Source organism: Onychostruthus taczanowskii, unplaced genomic scaffold (assembly GCF_017590055.1).
Source record: "Onychostruthus taczanowskii isolate IOZ18803 unplaced genomic scaffold, ASM1759005v1 scaffold193, whole genome shotgun sequence".
Taxonomy (NCBI): Eukaryota; Metazoa; Chordata; class Aves; order Passeriformes; family Passeridae; genus Onychostruthus; species Onychostruthus taczanowskii.
In genome coordinates, this window is record NW_024499162.1 from 14,109 (window position 1) to 40,447 (window position 26,339).

The window sequence follows — 26,339 nt, forward strand, 5'->3', positions numbered from 1 at the left end:
ATCTAGTTTTCAAAGGGATGGAAGAACTCAAGTTAAAGTCTCTCAAGCACCTCAGCATCCAGTCCCATACCAGAACAAATGTTTTCTGCCTGTTTATGTCAGACTTACCACAGAAAACAGTAATCCCATCTGTGGATTCTCCTTATCACTTTTTCTCTGTGCCCACAACACCTGGTGAAATAACATTTCAGCCAGACCACTTATCTGAGGGGAATTAATGCAACATTCTGCAAACCACCCTCTGTGCTAATGAGGTGAGCTAACCCTGCTTGATAACCAGGGTAGAACTGAAAAGGGTAAAAGGAGGAAGTGATGGACAACAGAAAACTAGTCCTGCTTTAAGGATGAAAGACCAGTGTCCAGGAAAACTACACAAGAGTTTTCTGTGTGAGATTCAACACAAGTCGTCATTTTTCCCTGGGGCCAGTGACTATATGGCATCACATGGAGATGTCACACCTGATACACTGAAACACTGCTGTCAGACTGGCTGACTGCCTAGAGAATCCCAGCTGGAATCTGTGGTAACCAGGCACACCAAGTACACAGCTGTTGGGAAGTCTCCAACTGTGAGCTCAACCCACAGGCACTTAAAAAAAAAAAAGAGTTAAGAGTGTTACACATGTAAAGCACACACATTAATAATGTCTATTTGACAGAGACTAAACCCATAAATATCTACTACATCCTCAGATTTTAACATACCTAAAGGTTTTCCCCGTTAGGGGATGCCATGCTAAAAGAATGACTTGTGGCAGTAAGAGACTCTTCTACACACAGGCAGGCTTTAAGAGGCCAACAGAATCACTCTTGCAAAAGTGGCACACATCTGCCCCATAGACACCAGATTTTCATCTTGGGGACATCTTTGGGGGCAGGAAAACAGAGTCATGGCACAACTGCAAAGCATCACACAGTAATTTGGAGAGGCAAACCACAAGTTTGACCACTGCCCAACTCCTAAAAGCTGAGAGCATAAAAGTGGGAGGAAAGGAGCTGTCTTTTTCCACACTTATTCTCTGAAGTAACCATGCAGGTTTCACTGAAATGCTTTCAGTCCCTTCCAACTGAAGACAGACCTAGCAGGAAGAACTTACCCTAGAACCTCAAGATTATCAAAATATGGGTACCTGAACATACACTACCACAACAGGGAACAATAAGAAACCCAACATGTGTTAATAGATGCTCTAATCATTAATGTGCACACACACAAAACTTATCAGAAGTGCCAAGGCATTTGAAAGAGCAAGCATTATGCAAAGATAGATATTCGCCAGCAGTTGTATCACCACCATATTGTCTAGCTGAATTTGACTGAACTCAGTGGACATCAACTTAATCCCACAGGACAGTGTCATTCACTTCTGTAATAGCCACTGACCTTATTTCTGTGAGCCCTGTTGTAGTGTCATGACTAAATGTGGCAAGCAGCAAATCTCACTCTGTCAGCAGCCAGTGCCTGTCTTTTCTCCTCTTGAAGCTTCCACTCATTTCTGCATTTTTTTTCAGTCATGCTGCTTCAAAACAGCTGATCCAGATGGTGGGTATTTGGATTTCAACCTTGCCACATGGTGATGTGGCTCAAGAAAATAAAAACTGTTGCTACCTGCTGCTGACCTACTTTAATTTGTTTCCTGCCAAATGACAGAATAAACAACACAGTTCATTGAACTTGTTTTCCACACCTAGCCACTGCTATGTAGAAAATATAAAATAAAACTAATAGAGGAAGAAGGAAAGAGGGAAAAAAAGCAGCATGAACCAGTGGGGAGCAGGGAGGAGCAATTCTCACCTCTATCATAGTCATCTTCCTCTACTGCTTTTTCCTGAAGCCTCTGAAGCCGTAAGATCAAGGATTTTAACTATGCAAAGAAAAAAAGTTAGTTAAGAAGAAGCTGCATTAAAAAATATATAACTATAAACTTCTATGCAATATAAATTTAATGGATTACTACATCACTACAATGGCCAAATTTTGATGGTTAAGCCCAGTATTTATTAAGTAGACAGACCTATTTGGAAGTCATCTGAACTGCAGCTACTTGAGCCAAGCATGGCTTTAGTCCAAACACACACAGAGAATAACAAATGATATTTCATGAAAGCAAAGGTGATCATGCGATGGTAGGATATTTTTCACCCTTTGAATAAATGAAAGTATGATTATTAGAGAAGTCTGTCAGCATGATATCAACTTCTGGTCACATTGTACTCAACAGTGTGTTCCCAAGCTCCTTCTGACAATTTTGTACCTGAGTTTTGCAGAGAACAAATATAAACCTTCTATATGCAAACCACGTTTTATTCTGTAAACAGAAATGCAGTATGAGTACTTTGGAACAGGTGTATTGATGTTATGGGACAGAAAAGAATGTTAATTTGCAGCCAAAAAAACTTTCCTTAAAACACAATTTAGGCTCATCTACATAATGTCGATATTTGCATTTTCACAATGCAAATGCTAGATGAGGAAAAAAAGCAGAACACCAAGAATACCCAAACCACATCCAAAGTACACATTCTCACATTCCAAAAGAAACTTACCACAATAAAGTTTTATTTCAAAAGTTAATGATTCTCTTTGTTAAATTTACTAAGATTTTGTAAGACCTTTACAAGTTTTTACTGTTAAAAGAAATTGGTTAGAAGGTAGGTTTAGTCCTCTCCTCACTGCCATGACAGCCACAGCCTTACACAGCTGCAGTTACAAGACTGGAATAAGGTTCTTATTAAATTTATGCATGACCTGTACCAAACAAGCCACTATCAGCCCTGAAAAAGGTGAGCCTAGAGAAAGAAGCAGTGTATATCCTCAAACTCCAAAGCCTGAAAGTGCTTGGGAGAGCACTAAAATCCATATTTTAGACATCCTTAAGAAACCTTAAATATTTCCCTCTCCCTGAAGCTCTTTCATATTTAATCCTCATATTTAAACTCTAAGTTGCATACAGAAAAACAGGTACAGCCAGTCAACAAGTTAATAGAAGCACTCAGTTATCAAGACTAAACATCAGCACACAAATTAGACAATCAACACACAAGCCTTTAAATTCAGGATTTCCCTCTAAATATGGTATGTGAAAGTAGACTAGTAAGAAAAGAGCTAAAAAAAATAAAGTCAGGAAAGTATCCAAAAATGTTTGATTATTAATAGGCTAAAGGATGCTACAGAAGAAAAACAAACACAAAACACTGTATACATTCCCATTTCTTCCATGCTTTACTTTATTTTGGTTTTCATTTCCTGAAACTCCAATTTTTTTTTCTCTGAGGCTAGTGAGGAATGCAAATGGTATTGAAGGGAGGAGCTCTGAACCCTCAGCATAAATTATTTTCTGTGTTTTATGCCTGACTTTTTATAGAGTTTTAAAGAGGCTTGCAGTAGGAATGATTCAAGTGACACTTTTTTCATATACACTACGTACAACAACCACCTATACTGAGAGTACAGCTTTGCTGCTGCTGGCAGTGTTTATTCCATCACGCCCTACAGTGGCAGGTCATTTAAAGTCTGCCTGGGTACCACAGCCCAGGCACGCCCACGGCAAACTGACTGATGCTGCTCTGTAAAGTGCTTTCTATTGGCAGGCTGGGAGACATTTGGAGCTCAGCAAATCAAAGACCTGCTTGTGCTTCAGCATGGCATGTCCTAGAGGTGTACCAGATGAAGATCAATTTTTAAGTACAGAGAAAGCATAATTTTAACAACTTTGGTATTGTCTCCTTTTCTTGACTACCTTTGCCTTTGTTCCTTTCTGAAAACTTTGAGACTCTACTCATTATCATTACAATAGGAAGGTGCTTCAAATTCAACATACACCACTGGCTAACCAAGGGCAAAGATATCTAAGGGCACAAATCTCCAGTTCTCTATTCAATGTATTAATGAATATAGAAATTAAAGATAGCAATGTCTCTTTTGTGCCTATCAAATAAGCAATACTGAAAAGAAAGAAAAATAATTTCCTATTTTGATTGCGTTATACATTCCCAAATTTGCAGTGAATTAATTTCCCAAACCATCTCAGACAATGGGCACACTTCAATTCCAGGCATGAAAACAAAGAAACTGTTCCATGTAAATGTGTGTGAAGTCTGTAAATAAGAGAACCTAGTTTGAGTTCTACACATATCATCCATGAAAATAAAGTATTACAGAGCACTGCAAGCCCAGGTCAGACATCATGGTAAGCAAAGAAAGAACAAACCTTTCTCAGCCTTCTGTCTTACCCAGACAGGAGGTCTGTGCAAAGTCTCCCCAGAGCAGGTTGTTTCATTAGGCCTAAAGGCCATACAGCACATCTCACCGGGTATGTGTCTGAGCTGAGAAGTTAAAAAGATCTGAGCTTCTGAAAGGCAACCAAGAAACTCGGGCACTAGTGAGACAATTAAAATAAAATTTAAAAAAAAAAAAAAAAAAAAAAAAAAAAAAAAAAAAAAAAAACACAAAACCAAAAAAAAAAAAAACAACCCAAACAACTCAAAAAAAAAATGCCACTATCATTTGTTCAGTACACCTTGAACAAATTAGTACAATCCATTGTGTCCATATTAATTTCTAGATTAATGTTTCCTGTGTGCACAATAAAGCCAATACTTGGCTCCTTTGATCAGGTAAGCTCAGAATGCCCACGCTACCACCATAAAAATATTACACAGATGATCCTTCCTAAAGTTTCCCCACCCCGCTCCTACAAAGAGCACAGTGAAATGACACTGCCTGTATACACTGTAGGTATAAATGTAGGAACATACATATATGCAAAAAGACTCCTGACTCACCAGCCCACTACTCCTCTAGGGTGGAAGGGGAAAAGAAAAAAAGGTTCAGTTCCCAGCTGGAGACAGAGAGGGACTTGACCCTCCTTTGTCTTCACGTGGGGAGATCACTTATCAGATTACACACTACTTTCACAAAGTTGCCTAATTCTTAGAAGTCTTTGGCTCAACTTCAACATTTCCAGTTAAAAAGCTTAGTGTTGTTAAAAAAAAAAAAAAAAAAAAAAAAAAAAAAACCACAACCCAACAAAACAAAAAACAACCCAAACAACTCAAAAAAAAAATGCCACTATCATTTGTTCAGTACACCTTGAACAAATTAGTACAATCCATTGTGTCCATATTAATTTCTAGATTAATGTTTCCTGTGTGCACAATAAAGCCAATACTTGGCTCCTTTGATCAGGTAAGCTCAGAATGCCCACGCTACCACCATAAAAATATTACACAGATGATCCTTCCTAAAGTTTCCCCACCCCGCTCCTACAAAGAGCACAGTGAAATGACACTGCCTGTATACACTGTAGGTATAAATGTAGGAACATACATATATGCAAAAAGACTCCTGACTCACCAGCCCACTACTCCTCTAGGGTGGAAGGGGAAAAGAAAAAAAGGTTCAGTTCCCAGCTGGAGACAGAGAGGGACTTGACCCTCCTTTGTCTTCACGTGGGGAGATCACTTATCAGATTACACACTACTTTCACAAAGTTGCCTAATTCTTAGAAGTCTTTGGCTCAACTTCAACATTTCCAGTTAAAAAGCTTAGTGTTGTTAAATCATGATACTTCAAGAGTTCTTACCACCTCCTAATTTTATACTACTTATAACCCAAACTGCAGACAAAACAGCCACCTGTGAAAAGAAATGGTACTTACTGAAGTCAGAAACTGATGTGTGATGTTAGAAATGAGAGGATTAAAGTTTCAGCAGAACATAGAATAGGGTACTGCAAAAATATCACCTATTTTTAAAGAACCAAACAAATCCTGTTATCTCATTTTTATCATGCAGAGATCTACTGTAAAACTCTGAACAAAGGCCACAAAAGCCTGTAGTATCTGAACTCCTATGTAAACTTTGATTTTGGCACTACAAATAAAATGTTTTGAGGAAAAGGTATCAAAAACAAAGTGAGACTACTGACCTTTAAATTACTGCGGTTGCCAAGCAAGCAATCCTGTAGCACCGGTTCATATTTTTTCATCAAAGTATCCCAGTTATGGTCACTGACAGTAAAGCTACTTTCATAGCCTGAGGTGACAGAAGAGCCAGCAGATGCTGCATCCGAGGAATCTGTAGAATATGAAAATGTTGCATCTATATCCAAGAGAGAGACAGACTCACAGTCCTGTAATTTGTTATTTACTGGGCTCTCACGTTCATGCTGCAAATCTTCACCAGAACTGGAGGAGCAACACAAATCTCCCAAGTGCTCATGAGTTTGTGCCATCTCTTCTGGCTTCTGCAGATTGCCTGTGGTTTTGGGATGCAGAACAATCTCATCTTCCTCAATAGATTTGCCTTCCACATCATTTACTCCAGAGGCTGCGTTCAGGGAGAGCTGTATGAAGCTGAAACTTGATCTAAAGCTATCCTGTGCACCGGCAGAATGAGAAATACCATCTCTATTTTGATATTCACAGTTGTTATTCACTTCTGTCTGATCCAAAGCATACATGTTTGGGGGCTTGCTCACTTTGGTGCCGCGGCTTTTCTGCCACGTACAGCACACAGCAGAAGCATCTCCTTTGCCTGTTGTGGCAGCAGGGCAGACCCCTGTCCCTGTGCTATCTGACCGTGGACCATTGCAACAGGAAAGATTTTCACAGCATCCTGGAGCGTTCCCAGTAGCGGCCAAGGTTGTCACCCCATTAGCAGGAGCTACAGCACTACTCGCTGCACTACAGCGCAGGAACTCCAAGTCATTTTGGCACTGTCTGTGCAGAGCACAGCCCTGGGGGCCTCCGCAGAGCTGGCTGCCATGCTGGAGCTCTGCTGGGCTGCACCCTGCACAGGCACCCGCGGACTGGAACTCGATCTGTCGCTGAGCTTCTGGCCTCATGTATCCAGGTTTTCTTGCCAGCTTCTTTGTACGAAGAGAGCCCGCTGGCATTAATTGCTGGCGATCAACTGGGAGGGGAGAAAAACTCAGTAAGTGTTTCTGCAGTTTTCTAGGCTTAACATACTGTGGTATCTGAAAATAGCTATTTCTGAAATTTCAAGCAGCGTATTGTTTTCCATTTCAACAAGACACAGACACTGACCATACTGCAGATAGAGAACACTCTGTGTATTCATTCGCCTTCTAAAGGGTTTGCGCCTGTTTTTAAGCAAGCTCACTAACAAGCTCCTCCATCAGGACACAAACCTGGTATCAATGTACAACCATCTCCCCTATTCACAATATCACTCTGCTTTTCCATTATATCACTCTGCTTTCCCATTCTCAACTTGCTTAACAGCACGCTGAAGCAGAAACTCGGTTTAAGTTTCTCTGATCCAAACTGATTTCAGACTTACAAGCACATCTAAGATAGGACTGAATCTGCACCCGCAATGTGAGAACCATGATCACAAAGAGGTTTTGTTCAGTTTCTTGTGCCCATGCCCATGTTTTAACACTATGAGTAGCAAATGGCTCAGGCTCTGCTGCCATAACAGATACAACTGTAGCACCCTGTGGTTGCAGATGTCGGTCTAATGACATGCTGCACAAGTTGTCATTTAGATTTATGATACTACCTATTGTCCAAATGTAAAGTTGAAGGAAAAGCTTTGCATGAAGAATCACCAATCCTAGAAAATTATTAATTTGTAGCATTACTAAAGTATTAATATCATTAAGAAGGAACCTCTGCTCAGTAACTTGATTTCCTTACACATACCTTACTTACACAGACGAAAAGATAAATTTGTTGTTTGCAGAGACAGGAAAACAAACAAAAAACCCCACGCAAACAAGATAAAAATACCACAGTAAACATTAAAATTGGGAGATGGGAATTTAATTGTTTTCTGTATATTTTTATATATGCATTATTGGTAAAAGATTACATGATGACTACTTTCATTCTCTCATGTGTTTACTGCTAGTTAAAAGGTGTTCCATTTTTCTGTCCTGTACAATGAGAATCAATGGGAATACAAGGTCTGCACTATCATCCATTTTGTAACACAAAAAGATATTGACTGCACCTATTTGCCAGAATCACTCTTCAAGGGGATCTGATGCCTAGCTGAATTATGCCCTCTATTAGCTGCCCTCTACTGACAGAAACAGAATCAACTGGATGTTGGAAATATTCATATCACCCCCACAGAGCCCTTACAAAAACACAAGCTTCTGATTTTTTTTCTTTACATTTAACATTCCTCTCTAATCACAATCCTTTGTCAGTTTTTACATTGATGGATATGCGCATAATCTAAATTCCTCAGCAGCTCCTAACACAGGCCTCATACACACCTCACTATGATGACATCCTATATAAGAATTTAAGCATTTGAACCAAAACTTCCCAGGAGAATTTTCCCAACATTCATTACATTCTCTCCAAATAACCTCCAACAAAAGCAATTTATACATTTTCTATATTCTAGAATAGTGGCACATCTCACCATGGGACTGCAGTTAAGCCCCTGTATTCTGCTTCCTATCACCATAAATTAGAATATCCCAGCACTCTCTTATATTCTCTTTTGTCTGAGGAAAAAAAGCATCACAGAAATCAGAAGTAAAAAAGGTCATGGAGTCCATCAGCCTGTCTACTATAAAAAGACAGCAAAATGCTGTTCTGGGAGTAATTTAATAGAAGTCTTAACAAACAGGAATCATTCTCAGAGCAAGGGAACAAAAACTGAACAGAATGTTCTTTAAAATTTCATTCTTTTGGTTTATATACAAAACAATAGGCTAAATTTTACTTCAGCAGAAGAAATCAGTCATGCATCAGAGTCATTCTAAGGCTGCATATAGTCCATGGCCATTTAAAAAGGCCTCATCTGTAAAAACATAAAAGGTTCTCCGGTTTAATTAAAATCAGTTTAAAATTGATCTCACTAAGTCACTATGAATTTCTAAAGTAGACAGACAGTTAGAGCTCTTTAAACACCAAATTTAAACTAAGCCAATGTAAATAAGGTTTAAATCAGCCACAACATTAGATATTCACACCAAGTGAACTGGATGCAATTCTAAAAATTATTGGAGCCAAAGGGGTCCAATTCCAGTGTCCTGAATGAGATCACACACAGCCCACACATCTCTGTGCTCCTCACAAGGTTCACAGACAGCCTCTAGACAGGTTTGGCATTCTGCTCCTTCATGGACTCCAGGTCCCCCTCCTGGTGAGTCCATCCAGCAGCACAAACCACTCACCTGGATACCAGAGCAGAGTTACACTCTGAATGCCCAGGAGGAGAGTTAGGCCAAGCCACGAGGCATCCAGAGGATGCTACAGGGAGAGAGCTGCAATGTGGCCCCAGTGTGGCTGCCCCTGAGAGCAAGGCAGAGTGGAGAGAGCTGGGACTGACATGAACATGGACACTCTCACCTTGCCCAAAGGATAAGGGGAAGCCTGATCTCCAGGTCCAGCTAGAGAGCACTCACAGCCATCACTCAGCCATCACAAAGCCCAGCCAGGAAGGTTCTATTGCCTTGGGTGTACTGTTTGGGCATTGTTTAACCTGGTGCCATGCCCCTGTTCTCAAGACTGGAATAATTTCAGTTGTTTATTATTACATTACATTATTATCTGAGATACAGTTCTATAAACTTTCTCTGCATAGCCTCCCAACCATAGCTTGCCTTGTCTGCCTGTCAGAGAAATTACACTGAACCAATTCAGCTGGCTTGTTACAAAATAAAAAGACAGGCCTTAAATTCTTGTCATCTCAGTTTGAAGAACATCAAATAACTGTTGGCAATTCACTACAAAATTATCCAAATGAAAACAACCAAAGGCAATTTAAAAACCCTACCCTACAGTGTGTCAAACATTGTATGAGACACACATTTAGAAATCTACAAATGGAAGAGCCTTTCAATAGTAATAATAAAAATCAAATTTTTAAAATCTATATTTTACAATCTTAGAAGACAATGTCACATATATTTAATGGCAGATATGTGCAAATTACTTCAAATTCAAATTATGAAAGCTCAGAAATATTCTTAACAGCTCTTTCACCACAGCAATCTTTCCTGGTGATCAACATTTCATGTACAATAGCTGTTCAGATCCAGAGCAGAGGGAAAAAGAAAAGAGTCTCTTGCTGTAAAGTCACATTGTTCACATCTTAGTTGCACCAAGTGAGGTGAAAGAGGGACCGGTGAAGCCTAAGAGCATTTCCTGATGGAAAGAGCACATTCTCTTGTACCCAGCCTGACACCAAAGGACAGCAAAACAGTAATCTAATTTATTTCAGATCATCAGTCTTTGTTCTCAGCCACAAAAGTAGCAGCTCAGAACCAAATGTTCTAACAGCATCTGTGGATGAAAAGGTGTAAATATCTTCAATTTTTGTTATTCCGGTAGAATTGTATAGATCAGTACAGAAACTCTGATGCCATCACCTTCTCACTCCTGCTATAAGCATGTGATGCAGAATGCTTGCAAGGTCATTTAAGCGCTCCCTGAAAGCGAGAAATTATAGATGCAGTTTTAAAGGTAGCTCAGCTATTTGAATACAACCAATATTATACACAGTTCATTTGTATTAGAATAACAAATTCATCCTCAGAGCACTTGTGGGTGGTAACTGTGATGTGGAAGAAAAGGTATTTGGTCATATTCAAAGCCAACTATCAAAGCACTGCTCCAAGCAATTTCTGTAGTGTTGCTTCTCTTAAAGTAGTCCCAAACACCTGCATCAAACTGTACACAAAGTAAGTGAGTTCCACATATTTATTATTTACAAACATGCACACATAAATGTTTAACCTATCAGAAACAAAAATGAACCATTCTTGGAGATAAATTTGACATGACAATAACCATTACTGTGCAGCTCCTATGTCACAGAAATATGTAAAATGCTGCACGTTCCTAATCAGTTACAGTTTGACTCATTTACTGAATTTCAAAGACGCCACTAAATATGCCAAATAAGATGGCACCGATCTCAACACGGCCTATGTTGAAACAAACAAGTACCACCTCTTTGCACAAACAAGCTTTCAAAGAAAGTCACTTTCGAATAAAGATTTTCGTAACTCCTAAAATTAAAAGGTCATGCTCAGCTTTTTCATCTCACCTACTGAGTGTTAACTGTAACTGTGGTTTATCCAAAGTTTTATAAAGTGTATCTACACAGGGAAGAATTGCTGAGTTACATTGTATTGGATAAAATGATACAAATTATTTCCTCACCAAGGTTTCCTGTGATTTCTAAGGTAACAGACTGGGTACAGTTACTCAACTGTTAGATTTCCAAAATATCGTAAATAACATATCCTCTGAGGTCATTAAATGCATGTCAGTTTCCATTCTCCACTAAAAAGCACTTCAAAGAGTTGAGCATTGTAAAAGCCAAAATGCTCTTCTTTAGCCAGGGTTTAAATAATTGTGTTTTTATTGACACACTCCCATAATGCATGTCATTGAGTTGTCACAATCAAGCCACTTACCTCCTTAATGCAACAACTCATTTTTAAGCCATTTGATGAAATTACAGCACATCTCTCTAGAATTAGAATCACATCAGCTGATATTAATACAGCCATCAAATTTTTCAGACCTCAAGAAATAAAAATAAAATTGAAAAAAAAAAAAAACAGTTTAAACTTGGTCTAGCCTTAACACTAAGAAAGAAAAAAAAGTCTACCAAAAAGTCAGTTGGTAAATAACAAACACTTCCCATGTCAGTAACAATCATCCCTTCCTTAATTACATATTTGTTACTAGAACTCACTTTCCAAATTCATCTCTGGTTGATCAGCCTCAATCCAATAATTCTCCAAACCTCCTGACACAATTCACGGATGTATTTCACTCAACACACTGATACCTGCCTTGGCCAGCTAGAACTGCCAAACTCACACCACCAGCTGCCTAACAGAACAGCTCCCAAGCTCCCCACTAACCCTACACCCAGCTCAGGGATCCATCCTGTCAGCCCATCTGTTGAGCAACAAAACATCCCAAGGATGAACACAACCAGGTTTGGAAAACTAAGCCAGTACCGGCACTGGGTACCTTCAGCATAGTGAATAAGAGAAGACACTTACCCAAAAATACCCAGCCCAATTTTTTCCAAACCTGTGGGCAAATTTCTTTTTAACTCATAGTTAAGTTATTGAGAATAATTTACCCACCTTCCAAAGAGGCAGGTGGACACACAAGTTGCAAGCCTACAGAGAATATTCACAACAGCTTATTTCAGGAGGTGGGGTGTGGGTGTAAGTTTTGTTGTTCTTCCCAGGGAAAATCTCTTTTGTTCCCAGTTTCAATACAAAAGTCTGTAGAGGCAATCCATGCAAATCTCTTAAGTGGAGAGAACTCTCTGATTCTTTCAGTCAAGATCTGACAACAGCTTTAAATATTACACAGAAATAGAGGAGCAAGGATGTTGCATAGTAACTGTGTAGTTTCCTTAGGTCATAAATTAATTTGCAAACACTTAATGGGTTTGCAGTCATATCCCATAAAATCATTCCATCAAACACTCATGAAACTATGAAATCAGTACACAGCAGTTCTTTTCAAAAATGGTCTACTTAACACACCACACTTCTCTTTCATCACTCTGTCTACAGAGTGACAGTGTGGATTCCCACTACTTCTGCTCAGTCAGATTATCTACAGCAAGACTCTAATATAAAACTCATCAGGGGGGAGGGGAAGAAGGAATTTTTTAAAAAGTGAAGTGTGAGAGCACATTGACAGCAGTCATTTTCTAATTCAAGCACAGTTTGAATTCTCCAGCTTGGAGATTTTAATTTTTAATTTCACCAAGAGAGTGGGTTCCAAATTAAGCATCTGATGCACAGTCAGTCTGAAACCAGAATTGAGTTTACTGAAATAGAAAGTAATTTTCTCTTAACAGCTCAGTAGTGATCACATATAATGAAAATAAAACAACGTGGCAGCTCCTGTATTGCCAAGGGTGAGGAGTCAGAAGGTTTTTAGCTTTATAATTTAACATCAAAGTCCCAGGACAAATGCTCCTCCTTTGCCTGCTGAAGGAAGTTCACCTTGTAGCCCCAGTCAGGCTGTCAGATGCATAGTCCATGCTGTCTAGGCAAGAAGAGACACGGAATGGAGCTCCAGACATCAGGAAAGCTGACCACCAAATTCCCACAGAAAGCACAGCACCTCAGGATGCAGATTAAATACAAGACACTGCAAAAGCCAGGCACAAACACAAACTGCAATTACAGCAATGCACAGGACATGAGGCAAACCTGTAGCTAGGAGAAAGGCAAAGAAGTGGTGCTGCTCCCCCTCCCTGCTCCCCTGAAAACAAAGTCTCTGGGCTTTACATGAAGCCCTGAAGCTCTTCAAGCTCCAACAGAATTTCTGCACTCAGGTGTTCTTTGCAGCAGCAATTGTGTGAGCAGTACTTTTGCCAGCTGACAACAAACTGCTGCTCCAAGTGGCGAGATGAAGATCCTCCAGTGGCCCCACGAGGCACAGCCTGCAGCTCCACCCTCCTGTCCTCAATGCCTGCACAAGCAGCTTCAGTGCAAGTCCTTGCCAAATGCCAGCAGACTGCTCAGCATCATCAGCCTGCAGGTGTTACAGCCTGGGAGGGGTGAACCTCTGCTCCAGCAAGCAGAGTGCAGCTCCCTCGGAGACCTTCACTGGCAAATGGGAAAGACACACATGATACCCCTTTTGAGATCTTCACTGAGAATATGGCTTGACCTTTACAACCCTTACCCAAGGCTGTAGACAGACAAAACAGAAGCTGGAAGTTTGTTTTACTGGGCCCCAGAACACAAAAGTGAAGACGTCAGCTATATCCTTTTCCTCTAGCATAGAGGAGAAAAGTAGGTTGTTCAGATGAAATTCTGAGATTATCTATAAATAGGCTATGGAAGAAATACTATAGCACAGATTGCTGAAACAGCAGCAGAACACTAACCACACTTCTAGCAGAAATCACAGCTCCTTCTAAATACAGTGGGTCAGAAATCACTAGAGCAAGTCAGATATCTTTTAAACAAATTTTTAGAAAATTAACATTCCAGTAAGGAATAGAGCTTCTCTCTAGAAAGTAATTGCACTGAACTACAGAATTTAGCAGATGCGGCAGCACAGAGGGACAACAGCTATCAACACAGAGGTTGAGAAGGCCTCAATATACAGCTGGAGAGCACTCAAAGGAGGCACCCACCAGCACTAGACATTTAGTTCTCCATAACTTTCTATGTAGGAGCCCTGGCACTAGAGGCCAAACTTGCTATTTCCATCCCACATCACCAGGTATGGCAGGAACACGGAGATCTGCCTGCTCAGCTCCAGGCGGGAGCTGAGAGTAACCCCGTGCACCTCACACCAGGACTGCAGACCAAAGAGTCAACGGGACCAAGGGCCACTCACACACCTTCAAAAGCCATGGCCACCAGAAGCAGACAAGGATCAAAGAATACAGTCAAGCAGCAGCCAGTCAGACCCTAGACTGAGGGAGGACATCACCAACACTAACAAATCTACTTTGACTGTCATTCACTCATTTTTGTCTCCATCCTAATTCTGCTAGTATCAACACTGCACATGCTTTCCACCGCTGCCATCAAACCCTGCCTGCTTTTACACCCACTTTCACTGCATTTCAATCACCCAGCTACTCCTTCCAAACCAAGGGCTCTTTCCTCCTCAAGTGAGAGTTGATCCAGAATCTTTCCAATTGCTACTCTGGAGCTTTGACAAAAACTCTGGACAGGTCACACTTCACAGCCTAGAACGATAACCATCCACAAAGCTCCTGAATAGTGTTCCAAGCCAAAGAGAGATACTCTCTTTGCCAATACCAATTTCTGCAATACAGCCTCTCAGGTCCTTTCCAATCTTTCCTTTTGGTCACAACCCCAACATGCACAAGCTCCCCTAACAGCATTTCTCTCACAACAGCAAACAAGCATGTCTCAACTTACCCCCAAAAATCCTCCCCACATGAGCTTCCAGGCCTTCCACCTCCTCAGCCCACTCCATCCCTTCCTAGGTGGAGAGCCTTCCTGCTTCACACTGCCCATCAGCAGGGCTCAGAATTTTCTGGGTGCATTTAAAGGAAGCAGAGCCCCACTTCAGCTGTGTTCATTGATTTCATTGCTTCCCTCCAGTTGCTCAGCTTTTTGGCTGAGGGTTTCTTTTACATCTTTCACAGCACACAGAGCTTGTATGACAATCTAAACCAAACCTCACTCTAAAGGCACACTGACTCCATTCATCCCCTTAGAGATCATCTCAGCGAAAACACTCTTGTGAGAGCTTCTTTCCCCTGACTGTAAATCACTGCTATTCATGCCTAGGAAATCAAGACAATTACCTGTCACAATTTACTCTGACATTCTCCCTGGGCTAACACACATTAGCTAATAACACAGGCTACTCTTACTAACACATGTCTATGCTGCTCAACAAAAGCACAGACTTCTGCCAGAAGTTTAACATATTTCTGTCACATGCTGTTTGTGATTCACTTAACTACCACTGCCTAAGTACAAACACACAGTATCTGCCACCTTTCACTGAACCTTACCCACTACTTTTATTACCAAAGTAAACGAAAGCACAGCATTCATCCTCAAAGAAATTGTACCCCTATATGACATAGCTTGTTTCTTGGGTGCCAGGGACTTTGCAGGATATTGCACTGAAACAAAGTCTTCAGCAAAATACTTCAAGTTAAATAAATAAATAAGTCAACACAAAAATCAAACCTCTCAAAAATATTTTCTGTATTAAAAGAATAAACCAGTGAACAGTTTTTCAGGTCAATATATTCAAGATCCATCCTAGCATTTTAAGGGGATAAAGAAGGTGCAGAATATACCATATGGTGTTAAAGACACACACCTGAACAGATCTGCTTCAGCAACAAAAAGCTTGGCAGAGGAAAAGTTTGAGTGTCATTCCGATCGTTCTCCAGAATAAATACAGATTGTTAACTCATTACTTCCAATTCTAAAGCAATATTATTTGCTTTAGAAAACCTGAATTCATAATCCAGGATCAGCAGGGTCCTGTGTGAGGTAGCTCATATTTGCAAATCCTTTCAGGTATATGGGATAGGTCCCTGTGTAATTAGGAATTTCTTCTGCCACTTTCAGGTTTACACACAATACTCCTGACAAGTATTATTATTAAGAAGTAGCAGGCAGAACTGCTGTAGCTTCCTTTCAAGGAAAGCAATGAATTTCAGAGACATTTGATCTCATGAGTACAGGTACAGCAGTAATCTGATGCATTGGCTTTGTGGTTGAAGCAGACCATGTGAGAAATTACACAACTTGATCCCAGCCACAAAGCACGCCCAAGACAGAACAAAGGACTAACACAGGACTCCTGAAAGACAGCTAAGTATTTTCACTATCAGAATACACCTGAAGCTTTGTACCTTTAGAACTCCTGTCTTCATGGAAAAGGTTGGAGATTTAAAATAATCACTCAGATTGAATTTCATGTTATCTAAGCTATGAAACCTTAAGAGTTGCAGGTCCCCTTGAGGCAGATCCTGCAATAAAGCTATTCTGTCTGGTGAATTTTTATTGGAAACCTCAGGTTAACTTACATTTTTCACCAGAAACATGAAGCAAATACAAACATCATATTTAGAGGTCTCTGTCTGTAACAACTTGCACCTGTTTACATTTTTGGACTCCAAATCTAAACAAATCTGAGATCTGAGACTGGAAAATAGATTCCTAAAATATCTGTGTCAAGTAAATCCACTAAGATAGTCTACAGACATAGACAGTTAATTGACAGGCTCCTTTAACTACTGAGTGAAACAGTGCTTTTTATGTTGGAAACCTTTTGAATTGCCTCCTGACTAGGCAGAAAGGAAAACTCACAATATTTTGAATGTACTTGCCATAGTTGCTCAACCTAAAAAACATCCTCTCTCTCAGCCCTCTGTGAGCAGGAACACCTCACATGACTAGCCTTACAAAAACAAAGAGATGACAACACAACCATGAGAGATACTGAGAAGACTGAGATTTTCATTTCTGAGCAATAAAAGTGTCATAGTGCTTCACTGAACAAAAACATATGAAATGTCTTAAATTACCTTAAAGTCTGGGTCACAAGCAAGGACTGTACCAGAGAAAGCCAGCAAGGCAGAACTAAGAACATCTTTAAGGTTAGAATGCCCTCTTTGGGCATGAAGACATATTTGCAGCCACAGTAAATTTCAGAAGTACAGTGCTATCTTATGCTGTAGGAAGGAAAGCAGATCAAAGAATGCAAGTGTGCTACTCTAAGACTTCTAAGAGGTTAGAAATTACTCTAATTACCCTCTTCTAGTAGCAATGCTCTGAAGAGGCTGCATAACAATAGTGAGGATGACAGCAATCGATACACAGCAGTGCAGAGGGGCAGGACAAGAAAGAGATGGGCACAATTAAAAATGGGAAACTGGATACAAAGAAAAACTTTTTCACCCTGTGGGCAGCTAAGAAGTGAAGAAGGCTACCCAGAGAGGCTGTATTATTTTTGGAGGTTTTCAAGGCCCAGCAAGATAAAAGCTCTGAGCAACCTGACACAACCCCAGAGTCAGTCCTGCTTACAGCAGGGAATTGGACCAGAAATCACCTGAGGTTCCCTCGAACCCAAACTATCCTAACATACTTCTAAGATTTAAATACATGTCTCAGGACTTGCAGTATTTCACTAATTAACTATACCCACAACAAAAGTTCAAGAGTTTCATCTGTGGAGATGCACCCAACCTTGCAAGAAAGCAACTTCTCCCATTTATAACTTCAGAAAGGAGTCACGGGAAGTTAGCAAACAATAGTTCCATCACATCCTGGAAGTTGAAAACAGCTCACTTTCTATAAAGAAAATTCACAATAAAGTTCAATACTAGAAATAAATAAGTTCTCAAACAGCACTTAAGCATCCATCATTCGCACAGAGAGAGAGAAATTACAAGCTTCTGTGATGGTCAGGGCCTTAAGCAAGACAGATACACTAAAGCATAACACAGGAACTCCAATTGTTCCACAGCAGCAGGCCTACAGCAGTTAGCTGGCGATTAAATGATGCTCATAAGCATCACTTAAATGTCACTTTGATCTATCGCAGTTATTTCACAAAATCTTTATTACTGAGGCTTTTTATTGGCTGTACAAATATTGGCAAGCATTTCTCTTTGCTGTATTAAAAATTATTTTGATACTTATTCCTAGGCTGCTTGCCAACTGGAAGACAAGATGGAGCCATCTGTGAGACTACAACTCTCTGAAGACACTTGCCTTTCAAAAACAATCCCTTAAATGGTGCCAAGGGCATTACACACAAAAAAACTGACATCACGTCTGAACAGCTGCAGCAAAACCTGCCTGTCTCACAAATTTCCCAGCAAAGGAAGGCGGAAGACCACTTCTGCCCAGGGAATACTGCCTCTACCCTATCCAGTCTGTGAAGTCTGATTATGACATGAGCATGTAAAAAGTCACACCTGAATACTCTGCCACACAGATGTATCAGCCAAAACTGTGCCAGAGATTTATACCTTATCTGTAACTGAGTTAAACAGCAAACAGTTATTTCTATATCTTCTCCTTCTTAGTTTGGTAGAAATTTCAGGGGGCTGGTCTCTTTCTTCTTCCACTTTTTAGCAATGTTGGTGCTCAAAATATGTACACAGGCTGCTACCCAGAATTCCTTATATCCTCAGCATTGTCTTCACCTGGTCTGCTTGATTTTGATTATTATTACTCCTGGTATTATTCCCTACTTGCCCCCTGCCTTGTAATCATCCTTTTAAAAACTCCTCTCGTATTTTATATAATGATTTCCAAGCCATTAGAGATCACCTTTAGCCAACTAACACCTAGAACAATTACTCCTAAGAGACCTGCAGGAAAGACAGCAACCCTATGTACTTCTCATAGGTTGCACTGAAGAGTTATACTGGCCCCTCAGCATTAAAACCACAGCCAGTCTAAACTTACAAGGGTCACACTTAATACCCAGGCTTCCAGCTTCCAACTGTGCTACGACTAGGCAAAGCACACAAAGTTTCACTAGGGTATGGCAGCACATGGAGCAGTAACACAAGAAGTGCATGTGCATCCAGATCCAGGAGAAAAGACTGGACTCACATCAAGAAATTCAGTGCCATGCCAAACTCACCAGAAACACAGCAAAACAGCTGCTACACACCATGCTCACTACTCGTAACAAAGATAAATCATTTAAAAATAAAATGAAATTAACTCAGAAAGTGAATTACATGAATATACACTGCCTACTTAACCGAAAGATGGAAAACTTACTAACCTCACTCTAAAAGATAAACACAAAGCCTTGAAGTACAAAAGGGCAAGCTAGATGGTTTCACAAAGGGCAATCAGAAGTCTTATGGATTATTCTTCCCAAAACAGCAATGCTGGTTTTTACCTGTCAGTCCTGCCTCACAAAAGAAAAGACAGTAACAAATCTACTCCTGAAAATCTGCATCATAGCTATACTCAAGGTGGGCTTAGCTAACATGAAATAGATCCTAACTTGACCCTGGAACAGATGATCCCATGGAAAATTCTGTCATTGGCAAAAGCTGGCACCACAGTAGGAAAATTCTCAATTAGCTAAAAGAACAAGTACCCTACTGCTAGTGTTCACTGCATACAAAAAAAAAGAAGTTGAAGCTGATCTTTTCTTAGCTTACAGCAACTTGAGACCCCCTGGCAAAACTGGATTTTCCCCCAGTCTTCATTCTCACAGGAAGCAGACAGCCAGTTGTGATGGACTGCTCAGAGGAAACCATTAACTGGAGCAGCTCTTCTCTCCCAGCCAAGTCTGTACAAGTCCCCAGCAGGCCACAAGTGTGGGAACACTACAGCAGCTCTCTCACCATGACCATGCTCAGGCTCTCCAGGGGAAAGGGAAACACAATACCTGTTGATTATTAACTACTTTGGGAGCGAAACCACACAGAGGATCAGCTGCTCTGGTTCTACACCCCAGGCAACAGTAATCAGATCCTTCTTACACAATTTCAGTGAGGGTCTCCTCAAGATTTTCACTGCTCTCAGCAAATGAAAATGTCCCGCTCTCCTAAACAAGGATTCTGGTAGGACAGGAGCAAAGTTTCAGCATGGTGCCCTGCTAAAACATTGCTGTCCCACTACAGTGGCAGCACAGCCTGGGACCATCCAAGGCACCCAAGAGCACATCATGCCCCTGTCACTGCCAAAGCACAGCTATCAGTACCCTACACATGTTGCTCCCACCATAGACACAGAACCAAAAAGATGTTAACAGCAAGGAAATGTTACTACAGCAATGTAAAGTATCACCCAACTCAGCAGCTGCATGTCACACCCTCCTGGGACTGGTGTGCCTATGGCTCTTCAGGAGCAGAGCTGGGAATGCAACACAGGCAGTCTGAGCTATTAATGTAAATACTGATGGGTTAATGCACTACTCATTCAATGGGAAAAGCCAAGCCCCGGCAAACAGCTGTGCTGCCCATTCCCTTCCATCACCACGATCTCCACGGACCATTAGCAACAGGAAGCACCTGAAACTTAGACCAGCACCATGAAATTCCATCTCATTTCTGCCTCAGTAACCATCTTTGTCCAAAATCCTAACAGAGAATGGAAAGCTCTTGTCCCCAAAGACATACTTTCTAACAAAGGGAGAAATTAAGTTCATATGATCAGCCTATCTCTTGAAACAAAAATTCAGATATTTTATGGAGCTGAGGCTACCTCAATTTACCACCCTGAACAGACTCAGGGATGCTCCTTTCTTTGAACCTCATGGTGTTTCCTTGAAGTAGAACATTTATGTGTGGAGGAAGGAGAACAACCAACCACAAGAATTAGATAGCCACAACATAAAGGAAAAGCCTGTGGCTATAAGCATTTGGCCTTGCAAGTAATCTCCTCCAGCACCACTCCAAGTGCCTGCATATCTGCAGTAATGATAACCCGTAAGACTAAGCTGCTATGTCAGTGGGAAGAATGCTCACCACCATAATAGAAACAAAATACTTAAAGTATCCCACTAAAACAGCAAGAAAGCAGTTTACTATCATGAAAAAACTATTCTTCCCCTTCCCACGCTCTCTGGAGAGTTGATGGCTTCCCAAAAGCAAAACAAAAAGATGTTAAAAATTGTTTCTTTTATTGCTCTAAGCATAATTTTCAGACCAATCTGATGATTTTCACCATCATCAGACTGGTGATTTAAACTCAAGTTGCTGTCAGATAAGCTGAGCTAGGGACTGTGGTGCTTACCCCATTAATCAATAAAGTTGTGAAGCCATTGACAGACTTCATTATCTACAGACACATTCAAAACATCACTATTATCTGATTCTAATTTTCCATTAGTATTATTATTCACCATTAAGCAGGGTCTTGAAAAGCTACACCAGTGCCACATCCCTCACCTTACACAGATCTGGAGACTTGCAAAACAATTCAGAAAATGGTATCTAATGGTATCAACTCCCAGTTCCTGCCTCTCTCACAGACACTAACCCTTTCATTTTATTTAGTTTTACAATACTCACTATCAACGTCTTGACTTTTCACTCCACAGGTTGCCTCAAAGTCCCCCTACTAAGAGATTTTCCTCTGTAATGGTCTCCTGCCCCACTGACCTCTCAGCCCAGCAAAGGAAAACTTTCAACAAGAGCACATTAAACCCCTCCAAACAACCAACTCTTCAGCCATTGCAGAGAACAGAAAAAGGTCACATATGCCACATCCACTCTGCTCTTAATTTCAAGGAGCCACTTTTCCCGCACAGCTCTTTCCCAAAGAGTTTTTATAATCTAAGAGCATACAGGGTGTTTAACAAATTTTTGTTCAGCTGTAGGTCTGACTTGGTTGCTCTTTCATTCAATCCATAAACACAGGTAGTGCATACAACTTTAAAGGAGCTAATTAAGCAACATATTTTCCACTTTCCAACTCTTATTCTGAGTACACAGCTGTTTACGTAGTAAATATTTACTATTCAAGGTAAAGTCTAATTTAGTTGGGTTTTTTTTTTCACTTGTCAGTGGTATGAATAAACGGAGTGACAGAGGGCAAAAAGAGCAGAGTAACAAGACAATTTACCCTGACAGCGGTGTGACATGACGAAGAGACCTATGTGTAAGGCAGCAAGAGGGTAAGGGAGGATGTGGTGAGAAAAATCAGAAAGCACCATTGATCATACTCATTAGACAGCTGGGCTCCAATTAGAAATATATCACACAGAGATAATAAGAGGTGTTCTGGAAGGAAGCTTGGCTGTGAGATGAAGGAGGGTCTGAAACACAGCAAGCAGCATTTTACAGTACGTACAAAGGGGAGGCAGGATCCAAATTCTGCAAGTCCCAAAGGAATCACACTGAACAAAGAAACCCTACTTGAGGAAAGCACATGATCTCACCCCTCTGCCTGCAGACTTCAGATTACTCATTAAGCCACTTCGCATTCTCAGCATCAATAAATAGGGAAGTAACTCCATGTCAACAGCTAATTCAATTTCCATACAGAAAACTTATGTTTAGCAAACAAAGTACATCCATAGTGGATCCTAGCTTCCACAGCATCAGTAGCTTGCAGGCTTGATATTTCTCCCTTTACACCTATATGGTAAAGGAGAAGAAAAAAGGAAATTACATGGTGTGCTAACTAGTTAACACTACACAGAATTAAGGAAACACCTTCAAAAAAGGATACTACCACACTTAAAACAGGAACAGCAGCCTTTGTTCAGTGCCAGAGGGCCAAGTTTTCCTCATGTGACTGCTGGTTTACAAAGGGCGCATTCATTCCGAATACATAAGGGTTTTGCAGCAGTTTTCCTTCAAGAATATTGAATAGTATTACAACATACCCTAGGTTCAATCCTAATCTAAGTGACACAGCATGAAAGGGCTGCTTTCTGGAAAGAGACACAAGATGCTAAGGATGAACTTGGAAATCACTATGGCAACTCTGCAGGTCCCTTCCTGTTCACCTTGGAGGACAATAATGCAAAGGAGGTAAGAAAACCCCTTTCCACAGGACTTATTAATATTCAATATGGCCAAAACCAGAAAAGGTCACAGCCTGTCTCTGCTCAATTAGAAAGAGGGATTCACTCAAAGAAACACAAGGCTAAAATGGGAAAAGAAAATACCATAACTCCTGAGGAGCGCCCATGAGGCGTCACACACTCGAGTAAATGGCACTTGAAAGGTCAGCTGGTTCAGTAGCTGTTAAAGGCCCAAGCTACAGCGAGCAAAAAAAGCCTAACCAAGTGTGCCTAATTTGTGAACAAAGTCAGAATTAACCTTCAGGGTTTTCGCTTTTGTCACTACAAAACATTGTTTGCAGTGCTTTCTGTCCTCCCGTTCATCACAATTAATTTATCCTCATGCTAATAAATCCTCTTTTCTTACATGAACCCACTACAATTCCACCAGAAGCAGCTTAGGCCCAAAGTTTTGACTTCACTATAGTGACGAGAACAAAGGATGATCTAGCTAAATTTAAAGAGGGAGGAAGCCAGTGGCAATACAACACTTGCCTCTGACTGTTTTTCAGAGTGCTGCTGCACTGTAATCTTCAATGTCACGTATGAGATCATGCCGTTTTTGGTGCCCAATCTCAAAGAGAACTATTAAGAAAATTGATAACTCTAATAGTATCAAGCAATGGGAAGAAAAAAAGACATATTGGATTCAGTCCTAATCTCAAGCATACAAAACACTGCACGTAAACATTTGGTGGTTCCTGTACTTTCCTTCAACTTGATATGATCCCAATATTTTAAGTAACCACAAATCTCTAAACTCAGGCTTTTTTTTTTCTTTTAAATCAAATATCTTTTAAATCATATTTATTTTAAACACCCCTACTTTGCAGTTTCATAAGGGCCTAGAACCCCTATGAATAGGGCTTCAACTGGAAAACCACCGTCAATGCCTTCCCAGAATGAGCCACAACAATTTCAACTTCAGCAATGAGATGGGGGAACATACAACATCATTAAAGGGACTTTAGTATTCAAACATTAAGAAAAGTTTTAACAAGTAGAACTTTTGCCATTTTCAGGAGTTACTGTAAGGCCAATAGCAAATTAACAAGTAAATGAACCAATAGGAAAGGACAAAACAAGAGATAATGCATCCCAGGGGACTTCACCCATTTCTTTGAAAACTATCATTACTTCTAATTAGCAGCAGCACTTGCTGCTATACCTTCTGCAGCATATTTTGTGAAAGTCTTTATTATAAAAGCACTTCACTGCAGAACTCTGAAGATGCTAGCATAATTAATTCAAAAGCATAGCAAGAAGTTACTCAAGCACGTGTACACACAGATTAATATGGATTACCAAAACAGGAATGAGCTGTTTCCTATTAAAGTGTTGGCAAGGATGACTGAAGTGTTTGCAGAAAGTCTTGGTGGACTCATGGAGCTGGGAGAACCACGTATCCCAAACAACTCAAAAGACAGCAGACACACCTAGTGAGAAGTACACCTTTCTTTCCCAGTTGTCCTGGGAAAGGTGAAGTGGTTTTTTCCAGAATTTCCCCCTGGCTCCAGCCTTTTGCCATCACCACCGTTTGATAAGCAGCCCTAGCCTGGACCAGCTAATTGTTACTGCTCTGAGAGAAAAGGAGAGCAGTTCACCCACGTTAGAGGTCATGGTCTTGTAGGATTCATTTATTTATAAAAGCATATACACACAGAGTGTCCACTGAGATGGCAGTTTTCTTTTTCCTCCTTGAGCCAGGACAGGAGAGATAACACAGGTGACTTTTCTAAGAGCACCATTACTTCCATCTTTGCAGTTGGTTATTTAAAAAATAAACAAATAAACCATACCAAATAAACCATTAACCTTCATATCACTATAACTGCGCCCACACAGGCTGAAGTGAAATCAAAGTATCTTATTTTTTGAGTTCAAAAATGATAGCTACGTTATCTCAAAGTCGCAAGACCCTTTCTTAGACTGCATTAACTGAAATAAATGCCAGTATACTAGGGGTTTAAAAAACATTAAAAAAAATAAATAAAACAAAAAACCCCACCAAGTACATGCTCCCCATACTCAAAGCGACTCCCAAGAGCTGCCGCTGCTCCCAGCCCGAGGGCAGCATCCAGCCCGGCCCCTGCAGCGGGGAGCAGCGCTGCCGGCCCGGCCCCACCAGGGGTGCCCCACGCCCCCTGCGCGTTCAGAGGCTCCTGCCGAGCTCTCCGCCGGGCACCCTCCGCCTCCTCCCTTCCCCCGAGCAGCCGCGGTGCCCCGGCCCCGCTCACCTGGGCCCGCCGCGGCGGCGCCGCCTGTCGGTACCGCCCGGCCGGGGCTGCGGCTGCGGCCGCCACATCCCGCCCGGCCCCGGCCCGCGCCCGGCGGAAAGCGGCCCTGGCCCGGCCACTCCCCGCCGGGGGCGGGCTCGAGGCAGCTCCACCGCCCCGGGGAAGGAGAGGGCGGCGGGCGGGACCGGCTCCGGCTCCGGCTCCGGCTCCGGCTCCGGCTCCGGCTCCGGCTGCGGCTGCGGCTGCGGCTGCGGCTGCGGCTGCGGAGGGTGGTGCTGTGCAGTGCCGTGCCGCCGGGGCTGGGCTGGGCGCACGCACAGCCCCAGGGAACCCGGGTCCGCAGGGCTCCCGCCCGCGCAGTGGTCCCAGGCTGTGCGGGCTCTGTTCCCGCAGGTCTGCAGCTTCAAGTTGGGCGGGAGAGGAAACGGCGATCATAAAATCGGTCAGATTGGAAGAGACCGCAGCGATCCAAGCTCTCTGCTCAAGTAGGGTCATCGTAGAGCACATGGCATGGAATTGTGTCCAGATGGTTCTCGAGTATCTCCAGTGAGGGAGACTCCACACGTCTTCGCACAATCTGTCCCCATGCTCGCAGAGTAAAGTTCTTCCTCATATTTAGGTGGAATTTCCTGTGTGTTGGTTTCTGCCCATTACCTCTTATCCTATTGCTCAGCATCACTAAGAAGAGCCTGGTTCTGTCTTCTTGACACCCTCCCTTCAGAGACTTAAAAACATGGATAATGTCCCCTCTCAGTTGTCTCTCTTGAGGCTGAACAGGTCCAGCTCCCTCAGCCTCTCTTCACAGGGGAGATGTTCTAGTCGCTTAATCATCTCTGTATCCCTCCATTGGACTTACTCCAGGAGCTCCATGTTTCTCTTGTACTGAGGAGCCCAGAACTGTACACAGCACTCCAGATGTGCCTCACCAGGGCTCCTTAGAGGGGCAGGATACCCTTCCTTGACCTGCCAGCAATGCTCCTCCTAATGCATCCCAGGAGCGCATCAGTCTTCTTGTCCACTTGGGTGTGGGCATGGCTCATGGACAGCATGTTGTCCACCAGGACCTTCAGGTCCTTCTCCACAGAGCTGCTTTCCATCAGCTCAGCCCCTAACCCAT

General features: G+C 41.6%; 1 protein-coding gene across 1 annotated transcript; it reads right to left on the reverse strand.

Annotated features, from left to right (window-relative positions):
* Nucleotides 1-1,765: 1,765 nt before the first annotated feature.
* LOC121334730 (disrupted in schizophrenia 1 homolog) lies at nucleotides 1,766-25,280 on the reverse strand (the record flags this gene model as incomplete). The annotated part of the gene is made up of 3 exons (XM_041402122.1): nucleotides 25,223-25,280; nucleotides 5,930-6,915; nucleotides 1,766-1,865 (listed from the first exon to the last, which is right to left on the reverse strand). Coding segments are annotated over exons 2-3 (1,069 nt in total), but the record flags the coding sequence as incomplete, so codon positions are not given.
* Nucleotides 25,281-26,339: the final 1,059 nt, after the last annotated feature.